Genomic DNA, 16,440 nt, shown 5'->3' on the forward strand with positions numbered 1-16,440 from the left:
AAGACTCCACATGTCATATTTGTGGAAAGACTGGCCATTGAAAGAAGGATTGCCCTGACAAAGACACGAAGGACACCAAGAAGAAGGATACCAAGGATTCTGGAGCGGTGGCTGCACCCTCATCAGCTGCATTTCTACATCTAGTTGTCATTGAGGATGCTTCACCGAATGCTTCTGATGCTGCGATGACGGCTCCCCAAGCTCGAGAGTGGATTGTTGATAGTGGTGCCTCACGGCACATGACTCCTTCATCAGATGGTGTTGCCCAGCTGCGACCTTTGCGTGGGCAGGTTCTCATTGGGGACAGCTCTTCAGTCTCTATTGCAAGTCGGGGTAAGATGCAGCTTATTCCGGATGGACGAGGTGGCACCCATACCTCAGAGGTTTTGCATGTACCAGGATTAGGGTACCATCTCCTTTCAGTTCATAAGATTTGCTCCCTTGGTCTTTTGGTGGAGTTTGACAGTTCTACTGTGCGAGTCCTTGATCGTGAATCGAGGAAGGTTCTATCATCTGGATATGAGGAGAACGGCATTTACAAACTGAAGTCTTCCACTGCCCTCACTACTCTTCTTCTTACCTCACAGTCACAGTCTGAGTTATGGCATGCTCGGTTTGGTCACCTGAACTATGACTATCTTTGGAGGGCGTCACATGGACAGCTTGTTCGAGGGTTGCCGGATATAGTGGTGAGCTAGCAGCCATGTGTCTCCTGCATACGGGGGAAACAGCATAGGGATGCCATTCCCCACACAGCTTCGCGGCGGTCTACTTCACCGATGGAGCTAGTATCTACGGATCTATGTGGCCCTATGAGGAATGAGTCCCTGCGTGGGAGCTCGTACTTCATGTTGATCGTGGATGACTATAGCAGGATGACATGGGCCTATTTTTTGGCACTAAAGTCAGAAGCTTTCTCGCACTTCAAGGATTGGCTTCTCTTTGAGGAGAACCGATCAGGCCGGAAGTTGAAGACCTTGCGATCCGACAAGGGAGGTGAATTTGTGTCTAATGAATTTGCTCGGTTTTGTGCAGATAGAGGAATTCACCAGGAGGTTGCCAATACCAATACTCCTCAAGAAAATGGTATTCTAGAACGGAAGAACCGCAGTGTGATCGAGATGGCGCGCACCATGATGGAGCACCGACAGACCCCTCAGGTTCTGTGGGCCGAGGCTGTGGCTACTGCAGTCCACATTCTTAATCGATCCCCTACTTCGGCCGTGGAAGGGATGACTCCATTTGAGGCTTATTTTGGGACGAAGCCAGATGTTTCTTACTTTCGAGTCTTTGGGTGTGATGCCTATGTTCACATTCCCAAGGCTCACCGTGATAAATTTGAAGCGGCTTCCCGAAAACAGGTATTTGTTGGCTACAGCTCCCAGTCCCAAGGCTACTGACTGTATGATCCCGTCAAGCGGGATGTGTACACTAGCCGTGATGTGCGGTTTGTGGAGGTTCCGGCTTCTTCAACGGGTGAGGAGCACCCCGTTCTTGGAGATCCAGGGGAGAGTTGGGCTCCTTCTACAGTTCCACTGGAGCCCGTGCCTTTTGATTATGATTCTGTTTCTGACACAGAGTCTACTGTTCCACCGGACACCTTTGAGGAGTTACCACCGGTGGATATTCCAGAGTCTTCTGCTCATGGAGAACGACGAGGGGAGGTTCGGCCTCCTCCTCGTTGGGCCCGTGACACACTCCGTGATTCAGGGATCGAAGGGGTTCCTGAGGAGTGGGGACCGCAGGATGGTCCGCGGCGGTCACGGAGGCACCAGGCGCATTCTTCGGAGCTTGTTTGCTCCAATTATTGTTTGATGTCCTGTGTTATGCAGGATCGAGAGCCCACCTCCGTGAAGGAGGCTTTACAGTCCGCCCCATGGAAGAAAGCTATGGAAGCTGAGTTGGAGGCTATTGAGAGGAATGGCACTTGGTCACTTGTGCCACGCCCCCCCAAGAAGAAGGTGATTGGAGTCAAGTGGGTCTTCAAGACCAAATATCTCAGTGATGGTACTTTGGATAAGCACAAGGCTCGCCTTGTTGCTAAGGGTTTTACCCAGCGCCCAGGGATTGACTGTCATGACACCTTTGCCCCCACAGCTCGTATGGCAACCATTAGAGCTGTTCTTGCTTTGGCTGGCCATAGGAGATGGCCTGTTTATCAGTTGGATGTGAAGTCGGCCTTCCTGAATGGTGATTTGAAGGAGGAGATCTACGTTGAGCAGCCTCCTGGCTTTGGTTCTTCAGATGGAAAAGTCTACAGGTTGAAGAAGGCCCTGTATGGCCTCAAGCGGGCCCCGTGAGCTTGGAACGAGAAGATTGACTCGTTCCTCCAGTCTCTGTTGGGATATCGGCGGTCCAAGGCCGATTCGCAGCTGTATGTTCACACTTTCGAGGATGGTTGTGTGCTGTTTGTATTATATATTGATGATTTGATTGTCACAGGTGATGATGCACAGCAGGTCCAGGAGACAAAGTCAGCTTTACATCGGACGTTCGAGATGACGGATTTGGGGCTACTCCATTTCTTTTTAGGCCATGAGATTTATCAGTCTCAGAGGGGGATTTTTCTCTCCCAACAGAGATATGTACAGGAGCTCTTGGTGTCTTTTGAGATGGAAGATTGTCGGGCCCTCTCTACTCCTATGGATCCGAACTGGATGGCCACTTCCCATTCAGCTTCTCCTTTGGCGGATGCGTCCCGCTATCGACAGTTGATAGGGTCTTTGATTTGGCTTCTCAACACGAGGGTTGATCTATGTTTTGCTGTTGGGCTCTTGGCAGGGTTCATGAGTGAACCTAAGACGGTGCATTGGCATGCTGCTCAAAGGATACTTCGGTATCTAAGGGGGACGTTTGATTTGGGGATTCATTACCCCGCAGGGACAGATGGGTCAGATCTCGTACTTGCAGGTTGGAGCGACTCGGATTGGGCCGGTGACGTGGACCACAGGCGGTCTACTATAGGTTACTGCTTTACTTTGGGTGCAGGTGTTATTTCATGGAGTAGCAAGAAGCACCCCACGGTAGCCCTTTCGTCTACTGAGGCGGAGTATCGGGCCGCGTCTTCCACCACATGTGAGGTTGTGTGGCTTCGGAGATTGTTGGAGGAGCTTGGGTGCCCCCAGACTCGTCCTACATTGCTGCAATGTGACAATGAGAGTTGCATTGCCTTGGCAAGGAACCCTGTTTTTCATGCCCGGACGAAGCACATTGAGATTTAGTACCACTTCATCCGAGAAAAGCTTCTGGATGAGACCATCACTGTGGAGTATTGCAAGACGGAGGACAATCTTGCGGATTTGTTTACGAAGGCGCTTCCTCAGGCTCTACTTCGGCAACATTCCAGATTCCTCAGGCTTCTGCCCTGCCCCGGCTTTGAGAGGGAGTGTTCGAGATCACAGCCAGGCAGGAGTCAGCCTGGTGCAGTCGGACTGTGTGCAGTCGGACTGCACAGTCGGACTGCCACGTGGCAGTCCGACCCACTGCAGGCTGTCAGCCGACTGGGCATTATTGGCGCCCTATTTCCTGGCTGGTTCTGGCTATATATTGCCGACACTTCCAGCAGTCTGACACTCTTCTCTGTCGCAGATTACAGACCGGTGCCGTGCAGATTTCTGTCTCTGTTCACAGATTTCAGACAGCAGACAGTGCAGACTGCAGCAGACTTCGAGGTGGACAGCAGGTCGCATCGTCGAGGTGGAGACACGCAGTCCAGCGCACTGCGCCCGTGTATATCTTTGTATTCAGCATTCTATATACAGCAGATCTTCATCGTCCACTGTCTCTTTCTCTCCCTTCTCTCTTTGCGTTCTCTCTCTCTCAGTCCTACGCTTCCGCACCGCTGCACTCTGACAGGCTACACTTAGATGATGCCACATGGCCTCTTGATGAAGTTGCAATCCACCAGATGTTGACACTTGGCCACCTGATGATGTCACCCACACATAGAAGCTGGCGTTTTCAGCAAACACAAGGCTGAATATCTGAGTTTTGGATGTGGATGGTCTCCTCTGCAAGAATCGGAACCTTTGTGTCTCTCTTAGACAATGATATTATGCTCTGATACCGTATGAGAGTGTGCAATGGAAAGGAACGGAAACACGATGACAAAGAAATAGAGAGAGATTGCGAGAAAAGAATAATGAAATTTGCATTGAACAAGAAAAAATGTTGATACAAATGGGAAAGTGGAAGGAGACTGATCAATTCCTCCATGCAGCCCAAGTGCTAGTGAGCGCACTGGGTCAGGCTGATGACAATGGCAGCATCAAGTGAGGAGGAGATAGAGTCTCAGAGTGTGCACTTACCAAAGAGGAGAGAAGGCTAGAGAGGATGAATGACTGCCAAGTGGGGGGATTGGCTATAAATAACCATAGAAGGCCAAAACTAGCTGACCTGCACTTATAAGTGCCATAAATGCTTTAATGCTGGTTGCACTGAAAAAATGCCAGAAAAATACCGGGTGGCCACAAAAAAATCCCGATTGGCAAGGACAATGTCTAGCAAATGGAGATAGATTGGGAAAAGTAGAAATTGACCTAGAAGTGCACACAAGATGCTGACAACTAAAGGAAATGCACAAAAAAGGCATGCTGAATTAGAGCTGCCTGCTCCATCAAAACACATGACATTAGACATGTCAAAGCTCCTAATGTCCTCATCTGATTGAGACTGAGGCTCATAGGCAGGAGATGACAAGGCATGGCAATCATGACTACTAAAATGATCATCAGCCCTCATTAGGCTAGATTCCTAGGATCCCTAGGTTACCCTAAGGATCCTTAGGCTACTTAAGGTATATAGGCTACATAGGCCATGTTAGGCTACTGTAGGCTTAGCTATACATTTTTATCCTCTTATTGGTCTTTCATTGCACACTACTTTACTTTTCATTTACTTCTGCTGCAAGTATACTCACTTAGATCCTTTCTTTTTCACTTTAGGAATTATACAAAGTATCTCAATATGAAACATCCAGTATGCTGGCTTCTTTTCTGATACTCATATCCTGGGTTTTGTATTTCAGTTCAGGACTAACATTGCAGGTATTTACTGGTCCTGACTTGGCTGAAATTAAACTTTCTTGGTTCTTGCCTTGGCCAGTAATGCCTCCATCAGCATGGAGACAGAGATCATGTCTTCTCTTCCAAGATTGGGTCTTGGGCATCATTTTCCCTTATCATTCTTTGAGCCTCTAACATCACCTGCGCTTTCAGCCTCTTCACCTTCACTGCTGTTGATAGAACAGAGATGCTGCTGTCCTGAGGAGTGCCACTCTGACCACTTCCATTGCCAGCCTTCCATGCTAGCATCCTGCTGCATTTTGGGAATCTTACTCTGGTGCGCGACCAGAGACCAACCCTCCTGAGCCTGTCACATTATCAAATGCAGGCTGAGCTGTCATTCCATTGCTGTCTTGGAAACTCTTTCCTGCTGCTGTTCCTGTCCCAATGTCAGATATGGCTGTGTTTTTGGTCTATATCGACTTGTGGTTCTGGATCCAGAACAGATCAGAGAGAATAGATAAAACTGTCGGACAATGTTAGGTTTTCTTTTTTGGAATGAGAACTGTAGTTTTAATATCTATTTAAAAGAAAGTTAAACTTTTATCCAAATAGGTAAGATTAAACATGTGGCTGTTCAGGGAATTCCCCTTGCATCAGGCATGCTCTGGAGGCACAGAGCCCAAAAACCCGTTCCCGTGCTTTTTAAAATCCTGCAGCCATACATTATATTCTATCGATGTTTCCCACACTGTCCACTATGCCCAGTGCTCACTGATCCCCCTCCCACATCTGGATCTGTTAGGGTCTGTATCTTGCTGAAAAGAGTACAGGGTGTGACACTTCCTCTCCTTATTGTGATGATGATGATGATGATTCTATCATTTACCATCTAATGGAGATTGGTAGACTGCCTCAGTCTGCAAGCTTCTTTATTGTGATGATGATGATCCTATCGTTTACCATCTAATGGAGCTTGGTGGGCTGCCTCGGTCTACAAGCTTCTTTAGAAGAACACTCTTGTAAATGCTTTAATCTTTTTAGCTTTTGTAACATGTATGCCAAGGTTTGCTTCTGATGATTTTATCATTTACCATCTAATGGAGATTGGTAGACTGCCTCAGTCTGCAAGCTTCTTTATTGTGATGATGATGATCCTATCGTTTACCATCTAATGGAGCTTGGTGGGCTGCCTCGGTCTACAAGCTTCTTTAGAAGAACACTCTTGTAAATGCTTTAATCTTTTTAGCTTTTGTAACATGTATGCCAAGGTTTGCTTCTGATGATTTTCTGGGAATTAATCATTCAATAATATTTTTGAAGTGGACATCTGGCTGAGATCCCTGAGAATGTAAGCTCTCAACATCAGCTGTCTGATCAAATCCAAGGAGGCATTGAATTTTACATCCATCATGGCCCTTTATGAGTAATCTAATCAGAGTCCTTAATCATTTGATGCTGTCATGGGACATAGGATCCGTCTTTAGGAAGCAATGTCTCTTACAAGTTGCAATTTAAGCTGGATCTTTGTACAAGTGCAAATGGTTCAAATTACATGTTTCTGTACAGTGTCCAGTGCAAGAAGCAGCAGTATTGCAGAGCTGCAGTTAAATTTTGGGTCCTCTGGATTTTTGTGGATGCTTTAAAATAGGGATGGAGGCAATACCCACTGATTGTCCTTTGCAGGTGTCTTATTTGTAGCAAATCTGTACTATGTTTACATTTGTTTTGCAGAGAATCAAAAGCTGCTTGAATTTAGCTCTGTCTTAACTCTCCAATTGTTTCAGTGTCATTTATATTGTAATTATTCTGCACACAACTTTTAAGTGGTGGATACGCTCAACATACCAATATCTGCATTTACATGCAACCTGTTTGCTTAAGATTGACGAGGCTGGTTTACCCATGCTGGGTTAAGGCTCTCAATCACTCCTGGTGTCTTTTGTGTCCCCTGTTTTGACACATTAAAGGTAAATTGAAGCTTGGTTTACGCAAGTCAGTTGAACCAGTTTGGTTAGCATTTCCCCCCCCCCTTTTATCTTGTAGGTATCTGAGCTTAACTAACAAAATAATTTCACTATTGAAAAAGGTGTATTGTTTTTTTGGGGGCAGGAATATGTTGTTGTCCTCGTTGGGCATGGGAAACACCAAGCCCAAGCTGCTAAGGATCTGGAGGCTTTTCTTGGTGATCAAAGCGAAGCCTTTGTTGCATGGTGCGTGATCAACATTATGCCATGTTTGAAACCTTTTGTGCTGCTTTATCAGTTGGAGAGTGTGTTTTACTCAAGTTGTGAAATGGAAAGCATTCAAACGTAACAATAAACATACTTAGATTATACAATTTTGACATTATTGATGCAGGCTTTGGGATTATTTGGAATCCAATATTCATATGTACACATCAGTTCCAGAAGTATCACTTCCAGAGCCTAGTTTTGCCCATGGTGAGCAACCTCTGCAAGCTGAAGAGGACAAGCTTGCGAAACATGAGTTTTCTGATACACAGGTCTGACCCTTGGATTAAAGTTACAGTTGTTTCAATTGCTTTATCTTGATTTTTGATAACATTTGACTTTCTCAGTAAATGTCACTTCTCGCAGAAGGTTCCTGTTGAAAAGTCTTCGGTATCTCAAGGAGGCAGGGTTATCAGGCTAAAGAAGGACGTTGTTAAGGGCAATGATTCCAGATCAAGAATGGAGAATGCTTTGTTCTCTGAGAAAGAGCAACCAATAGTGAGCAGTGGAGAGCTTGATAGAGACAGAACTCCAATGAATAGGGGTCTGAACTCAACTCGTAGACCAAAGCGGGCACATTCACCTGATTTGATTCAGCACTCCAAAAGAAATGCTACTTACCATGAGAAGGTTTCATTTCTTGTGGTCTGCAAGCTGACTTTGTAAGCATGTTTTATGGTTTTACTGAATGCAGTACTGATATTAGTGTGGTGACATGTGCATGCTCAGAAGCATTTACCACCTCCAAGAGTGAATGCACCGAGGCGATTGTTGCAGTCAGCTGTGCGAGAGGCTGTAACAGGTGTCTCTAAGAGATCAACACCTGTGAACCGCCTACGGTCAATTGTATCTACTAACATTGGTAATTTACACTGGTGTCATACTCTAGTAGATAGGAAATCTGACATCATACTAACAGTATTCAGGCATACCTTATCGTGTATTTGAGCTTTGTTGTGCTTTTCATATTCAAAATGTACAGTTCCCTGTCACAGTCTATGAGACAGCACCTTTACATTTCCCACACTGTAATATAAAGTAATATAGAAAGAAAAATTGTGCACATGCACATGTTTGTATGTGCATGTCTCTTCATAATGAGATAACAATGGTTTCACACCAGAAATTGTGTGGGTGGGTGTGTTATGTGTGTGTGCCCCTGCGCACGTGCACACACACACACACACACACACACACACACACACACACACACGTATGTATGCATATGTATATATGTATGCATATGTATCTATGTATGTATCTCTGTGTGTGTGTGTGTGTGGTGGGGAGGTGTTTTCCACACACTAATAGAAACTACAAACAAAGAACGTGTGCACGTGTGCGTGCATAGTGCAGAATGGAACACACATTCTGCTAATAAGCTGTGTTTAATGTCATTTTATTGTATTTTGGATAATCCTTGCTTTGGATAATGAACAATGCTTTCAGAAAACATGTGTATGTGTGGGTCTGTATGCGCTGTGCATGTGCATGTGTGTGGGTGTGCATGTGAGAGAGAATGAAATAAGCATTCTATTAATAAAGTCTGCTTAATTTTATTTGATCTTTTCTGGGTAATTTTTGCTTTGGATGATGAACGATGGTTTCACAAAACATGTATCTGTGTGGAGATTGGGGGGTTTTCCATGCAATAATATAGTGTAATAGAAATATGTGTGCACGGTGGACATGTATGTGATGAAACATGTGCTCTTTGATTCTTGAATAGTGCTTGCTGGCTAACAATTTGATTATCATCTGATCTGCAGAGTACTCAGAGAGTGCCAGCGTACATCAGCCTGTTCGCATGCAGGAGGCTCAGCCTGTTCATGTACAAGATCCTCTTGCCATTCGACAAGGTAGAAGAGCTAAACCAGCTATAATGATGGCCATGAAAGCAGCTGCAGCTGCAGCAGAGGACGTTACAAAAGCAAGGGGAAGGCTAACTGCTAATATATGGGATAGATTAGGGAAAAATTCAGCTGAAGGTCTAGGTAGTAAAGAACATGAAAAGGCCAGGCATGGCCAAGCCAATGAAGCAGTAGAAAGTAGGTTTACAGTTGCAAGCCAACGTCATTATGAGGAGAGGGAGGAGTCTGGGTCAGAAACTGGTGGCAGAGTAAGTGAAGATTCGGCAGAGGAGTATGATACTGCTGCCTCAGATTCTATGGATGCTGAGTACTCAAGGCAGTTAACAGGTGAGAGGACTATACTACCTGTTAGGGGTGGGAAATATGAAGTCCCAGATAGGGACAAGGAAGGTTCAGTTAGAAATGTCAGCTATCAGGAGGATCAGCTGATGGGATCAAGTGATAAGTTGGAAAGAAGTAGAGAGGAATCTGTAACTGTGGAGTATAGGCTGGCTCAAAACAGGGAAAGGGCTGGCAAAGACCAACGTGAGCCAAAAAGTTCAAACTTGTCAGCCAGACCAGCTAATTCATCTCAGAAGATTGTAAACATTTCAGTGAATGTCAACACATGGAAGCCTGAACAATATGGCAAGGAAAGTGATGGTGAAGCTGGTGCGCACCCTTCTGCAAGTCCCACACTTAAGCCACCACTAAATCAAAGTGCTGCATCTGGTCTGGTTGATGCTGCAAAGGAGACAAAAGGCGGTGATGAAGAACTGATGACTGATCAGGTGATCGCAATGATAACACATCTGTAACTTTCGATGCTTTTGTGCTTTTGTTTTCTGCTCACAAAGGAGCCTCTTAACAGCATAGTTCTGGAACGCAATGGCATACAAGAGAAGTGCACCCAGAAACGAGTAATCAATCTGCTAAACAAACAGATTCCACAAAAGAATCTCAGAAAGTCAACTCATCTACTTTGCCAGGTGTGTTGCTGAATACAAAGTTCTAGGATAGCAGATTAGATGTCTCTAGGTGTTTTGGTTGGTCCCTAGCTAGTGCTGTATTTTTCTTGTTGTCAAAATTAGGCTAGTAGAGTGTCACCATGTCTGTTGAAAGGCACAGCTTGAGGCTTCCATTGATTCTTGGTTGAGTAACAACAAGTTGCATAGTGATGTGCATGTTAACTGTGCTTGCAAGGTGCTGTGATGATTGAGAATTAGTTGTGTGTCAAATCTGTTCATAATTTGCAGCCATAGTAGTTACACATCTCACCGTACTCATATAGGAGGATGTAGGAGCAAAAGTCTCTTCATAATCTATGCTTTTCTTTTGTGCATAGCCTTTTGCTACCAACTGTGCTTTGTACTTGTCAATGGTACCATCAACCTTGCATTTGAGTTTAAAAACCCATTTTGTGCAATGCATGGCTTGCATCCAATGTACATCTTGCTAAGCTTCATCCAAGGAAATAAGCTCATCATCATCCAAGAGTGAGCTCATAAATACGTGCTCATCACAATCATCTACTTCTATAAAATCAGCCAAATGGGCTCCCCCTGCATCATGTGCTGCATGTCTAGCAGCCCTTCTAGTGCGTTGAGCTAAAAGAGCATTCATTTTACTCTCTTGGAGAGTTTGTAATAGCCATCTTGGGATTGTTTTTACTGCATTTACAGTAGTCCTTTCATGCTGTACAGCATCTTCCACTACATGTGGCAAACCATCATCAATACCTTGCTGTTCAGGCGCATATGGTGCAACAGCAGCTTGCTGTATTATGTTTGTCCGGCCATTTACAGCAGGCACGAACTCCAAAGGAAGTGGCAAGAGATCCTCAAAGACATCACCAATGTCATGGGTGGCTGGCATTTGAAACTGATTATGTGAAAATGTAACATTTTCAGCAAATATGATATCCCTACTGACAAAAACTTTCTTTGTGCGTGGGTCATACGAGTGATAGCCCTTGCTTTCCAAACTGCAGCTAGTAAATATGCATTTTACAGCCTTGTTATCAAGCTTCCTACGAAGCTTTTTCAGAACATGTTCATAGGCTATGCAACCAAACACCCAATAGTAGTCAACCTTGGGTTTCTTGCCATGCCAAACTTCAAACAGGATGATCGTCTTTAGTGCCTTAGTGGGTGCACGATTCAACACATGATTTGTACACTGAGGGCCTTCTAACCAAAATTTGCGAGGCAACCCCTTGCTTTTGAGCATACGAGTCATCTCCATAAGAGTGCGATTCTTCCTTTCAGCAATACCATTCTGCTGAGGAGTCATTCTAACAGTGGCTTGATACGTAATGCCATGATTAAGCAAATATGTCTCAAAAGTACGAGACATGTACTCCCCCCCTCTATTCGTGCAAAGCGTTTGTACTTTCAAGCTAGTTTTAGCCTCGAAGTTTGCAACAAGATGTTTAAAATGCATAAATATATCAAATTTTACTTTTAGCCCATACACCAAGTATACCGAGAGTAGTCATCAATAAATGTAACAAAGTAAAAATGACGTCCAAGTGTATGTGTCCTCATGGGACCACAAACATTAGAGTAAATAGGTTGTAATTTTTGGATTGCATGTACTGTACTATTCTTTTTGAAGGCAAATTTGTGCATTTTGCCCAAAATATATCCCTCCCATGCATGAGGAGGTGGAGTCCTCACTAGAGGCAATGCATCTACCATGTGACACCTTTGAATGGTCATCAAACTCCCAAAACTCATATGTCCATAGCGAGTATGCCTTAGCTCCATATTCTGCATAGCGGGCGATAGAGTAGTGATTGCCAAAGCATCATGAGACTATGTACCGTCCCAATGCCACAAACATCATAACTATTGTTGTTCGCACATGTAACACGCTTTCTAGGAGGGCCTGAATACAAAGGGAAAAACAAATACTTCCTAGAAGTGATGTGCTTTGAAGCTCCATGCTCACACTACCATGTTTGCTCCGTTTTATCAGTATTAAATGCTGAAGTTAGAAATGCATAGTCCTCCACAAAGTTGGTTGAAGCATCACCATCAGTAGATTTGTTGGCTGATGTCTCTTGTATAGATAAACCAGAGTCATTTTTCTTCTCTTTGGCTAATCTCTTACGGCATTCATCAATATAGTGACCTGGCTTCTTGCAATAATGACATTTTTCATTCTTTTTAAACTTTTCTATGTCTTGGACAACCTTATTTGATGGTTGTCTAGTATCATCATTTTGCTGATTTTTTGTATTTTGCTTGATTTTTCCTTTGCCTTTGAACTTGGGAAGCATAGCCACATCTCCTGAATGCAATGCAACATTCTTCTGAGTCTGTTCCTTGTGAGGGAGGACAAGATTGAAGCTCAGCACAGAAAACCAATAGATAGTAGAGAGTGAAGCACGACACCCAATGCAATAGACTGAAAGAGTGTAAAACCAAAGTATAGGTACAACCCTTAAACCTTAGGGTTGTAGGGGGGTGTTCACACCCGAACATGGTAAGTGCCTGTAAGTGTGTGTCATAAGCACATACGAAATAATACCATAAGTCTGGGGGAAAAAACCTCTCCTACCGAGAGTAAAAAGTGCCCCAGTGTCCTACTGATCACCGACACTCCTATGTGAGCATAGATGTAAGTGAGGCGTGAGTGAAATACCCAACAAACCCCCCTGGAGTGAAGAGTGATTAAGAGTACAAGGATCATCCGCCACCAAAGGAGATCAAATTTAAAGCATTGCGAAATGCTTCAAAATTTTCAGGAGGAAGAGCTTTGGTGAAGATATCTGCCACATTACTGGTGGTGGGACAATAGACAAGGCTGATATTACCTGCATGTAGCCTCTCTCTGACAAAGTGATATTGTATCTCAATGTGTTTCGTGCGTGCATGAAACACTGGGTTCCGTGCCACTGCAATGGCACTCTGACTGTTAGTGAACAAAGGAGTAGGCTCTATAACAGATACATCCAGATCAACAAGCAAGCGTCTAATCCATACGCATTCAACTATGGTAGTGAAAGCTGCCTTGTATTCAGCTTCACATGATGATTTGGCAACAGTGGACTGTTTCTTACTAAGCCAAGATATGCAAGACGAGCCAAGAAAGAAACAATTGCCACTAGTGGAGTGACGTGAATCATAATCACCAGCCCAATCAGAATCACTGTAAGCATGTAACTGCAGTGGTCTCCCCTTAGCATAAAGCAATCCAAGAGATCTAGTACCCTGCAAGTAACGGAAGACATGCTTAACAGCTTGCCAATGTGACATGCGTGGCTGATGCATATATCTGCTTAGGGCTGAAACATCAAATTGTATGTCTAGCCTAGTGTTGCATAAGCAAATAAGACATCCAACTGCTGGAGCATATGTCTGTATATCAAACAAATCATTGTCATCATGTAATGACAGTTTAAGTCCAGGTTCCATTGGTGTACAAACAAACTGGCTTGCAATCTTGTAAGCCAAACTTCTCAAGAATTTTACCAATGTATCTTGACTGTGATAATCCAATACCTCTAGTATCATGTATAAATTGAATGCCCAAGTAATAATGCAAAGACTCCAAGTTTGACATATCAAAAGTTTGCTGCAAATTTTGTTTAAATGCTGAAATCTGATCAGCATGTGTCCTTGTAAGCAAGAGATCATCAACATAAAGACAAATGATCAGCGTGGATCCCCCCTCTTTATATACGTAAAGGGTAGACTCAGATGAGCTGTTTATGAACCCTTGGCTAAGCAAGAAAGCATCTATCTTTGCATACCAAGCTCTAGGAGCTTGTTTCAAACCATACAAAGCTTTTTTCAGCTTGCAGTCCAAGTGTTCCAAGCCCTCAACTGCAAAACCAATGGGCTGCTGTACATATATTTCCTCATGAAGTTCCCCATGTAAAAATGCATTTTTAATATCCAACTGATGCACATTCCATTGATAATGAGCAGCCAAAGCAACCATAGACCTGATGGTCCATACAGGAAGTAGGAGCAAATGTCTCCTCATAGTCAATGCCTTTTTTCTGTGCATAGCCTTTAGCTACAAGCCTTGCCTTGTACTTGTCAATGGATCCATTTGCATTCAGTTTTAGCTGTAGACCCATTTTGTTCCAATGGCTTTCTTCCCAAATCGCAAAGACACCAAATTCCATGTTTGATTCTTAGTGATAGAATCCAATTCAACTTTCATTGCTGCCATCCAATGCACACTCTGTTGTGCATCTTCAAAACATTCAGGCTCCTCATCATCAAAGGTGCTTAATGCCATAACGAACTCCGTGGTATGTGCAGTATCATGCATACGAGCTTGCCTTCTAGTATGACCAGCCATGGGTGCATCCAAATGACTATCTTTCATAGTCTGTAAATACCATCTAGGCATTTGTCTGGCCTCCTGACTGTGCATAAGCTCTTGCTGAATTTCAGTTTCAGCACTTTGCTGAGCCAATGGCTGATTTTCTGCATTTTCCAAAGGAGCAGCTGGCTGAATATTGAGTTCACTTGCTGAAACTCCAGCTGAATCACCAAATGTAATGGGCAGCAGCCCTTCAAATACATCATGGGCAGCCTGATATGTGTCTAAACCAGCCAGGGACAATTCTGATTTTTCATGAAATAGTACATCCCTGCTGACAAACACCTTTTTAGAAACAGGATCATAGAGTTTGTAGCCTTTGCTGTCATTGCTATATTCCATAAAAATGCATTTAATAGCCTTGTTGTCCAACTTTTTCCTGAGTACCTTTGGAATATGTGTATATGCAAGGCACCAAAAGGTACGAAAGTGTCCAACAGAAGGTTTCCGGCTGTTCCAAGCCTCAAAAGGTGTAATTTTCTTCAAAGCTTTGGTGGAACATCTGTTCAAAACATGGCAAGCACACATGATGGCTTCCATTCGGAAACTGTGAGGCAAGCTCTTTGCCTTCAGCATACATCTGGCCATCTCCATGAGTGACCGATTCTTTCTCTCTGCAACCCCATTCTGCTATGGAGTATAAGCAGTAGTGTACTGATGGACAATGCCCTTCTGCTTCAAAAAGGAATTCAGCATAGAGGACATGTATACCCCCCCTCGGTCCGAACGTAGAGTCTTAATTCTACAGCCAGACTGGTTTTCAACAAGTGTAATAAAATTTAAGAATGCATTATACACTTTTGACTTTTTGATGAAAGAGTAGACCCAGCAAAATTGAGTAAAGTCATCAATAAAAGTCACAAAATAGTAACATCCTCCCAATGAATTTGTCTATATAGGTCCACATACATTTAAATGCACTAACTGCAACCTGACTGTTGCTCTAAAAGCAACATCACGGAGAAATGAAAAACGATGCATTTTTCCCAAAATACATTCTTCGCACAAGTCAGGAGGTCTCTCCAGTAGAGGTAATCCATCTAGCATCTGCGTATACTGTAAGAGCATCAAGTTGCCAAAGTTCACATGGCCCATCCTAGGATGCCATAACTCTGCTTGTATCATAGCAGGAGTAAGAGTGGATGTCAAATATGTTGAGTGATCAACTAAAAGAGCATCCAACTCGTATAACCTATGATGTAAAGTGCCTGTCAAAACCAAAGTCATGTGTTCTTTGTTACTCACCATGCATCGGTCATCATCCAATGTGACCTACAATCCATAACGTGCCAAAGAAGAGATAGAGAGTAAATTCTTCTTTATGCCTAGCACAAATAAAGCATCCTGTAGGCGGAAAATAGAGCCATCAATGGCTGTGAGCACAATCTCCCCAATACCTGTAACAGGGTATGATGCATTGTTGGCACACTGTACAGACTTGCCAACTGGAGCTGCATGAACAAATGCAAATAAATCTCTGCGAGATGTAATATGTCTAGAAGCACCACTGTCAAAAAACCAAGTGCTTGCATCCTCAGTAGAGTTGAATGCTCGATCTGCCCAAGAGGTGTCATAACTGCATATGTAAAAACAATAGTCCCTGTCTGCAATAAAGGACGTGGACTCAGCAGTAGTGGAAGGAGCATTAGAAACAGACATTCCTGACTCCTTTTTTTTCTCTTTGGCAATGCGCTCTCTGCACTCAATGATGTAGTGGCCTGGCTTCTTGCAATAATGGCATTTGCCCTTTTTGGCTTGCATGCCTTCTTGTTTTTTGTTTGCTTGTGATGTGCCAAAAGTCCCAGAGCTCTACGGAGCATTCTTCACTTGGCTGCCTTTGCCCTTCTGTCTAGCCATAAAAGCCTGCTCAGAGGCTATAGCATCCACACCACTATTCCTCTGTGTTTGCTCCTCCTCTAGAAGCAAACTGACTAATTGAAGAAAAGTGATTGGCTGCGCGACAATCCTCATGGTGAGGTTTAAGGCCATATGAAAAGCCAAGTACGAAGG

The 16,440-nt window shown here is 43.9% G+C and overlaps 1 protein-coding gene across 2 annotated transcripts in view; it reads left to right on the forward strand.

Annotated features, from left to right (window-relative positions):
- Positions 1-16,440, forward strand: part of LOC148032772 (uncharacterized) — a 115,683-nt gene that overhangs the window by 52,179 nt on the left and 47,064 nt on the right. For both annotated transcript variants that reach the window (XM_087683439.1, XM_087683440.1), the window contains exons 2-7: positions 7,116-7,216; positions 7,365-7,509; positions 7,604-7,867; positions 7,967-8,099; positions 9,007-9,878; positions 9,959-10,076. In XM_087683439.1, the coding sequence (XP_087539565.1) occupies positions 7,116-7,216; positions 7,365-7,509; positions 7,604-7,867; positions 7,967-8,099; positions 9,007-9,878; positions 9,959-10,076 (1,633 nt within the window). The remainder of the gene's footprint in view (positions 1-7,115; positions 7,217-7,364; positions 7,510-7,603; positions 7,868-7,966; positions 8,100-9,006; positions 9,879-9,958; positions 10,077-16,440) is intronic.

Source organism: Lygodium microphyllum, chromosome 8, assembly GCF_053477565.2.
Source record: "Lygodium microphyllum isolate KBCC chromosome 8, Lygodium_microphyllum_v1.1.10, whole genome shotgun sequence".
NCBI classification, from domain to species: domain Eukaryota; kingdom Viridiplantae; phylum Streptophyta; class Polypodiopsida; order Schizaeales; family Lygodiaceae; genus Lygodium; species Lygodium microphyllum.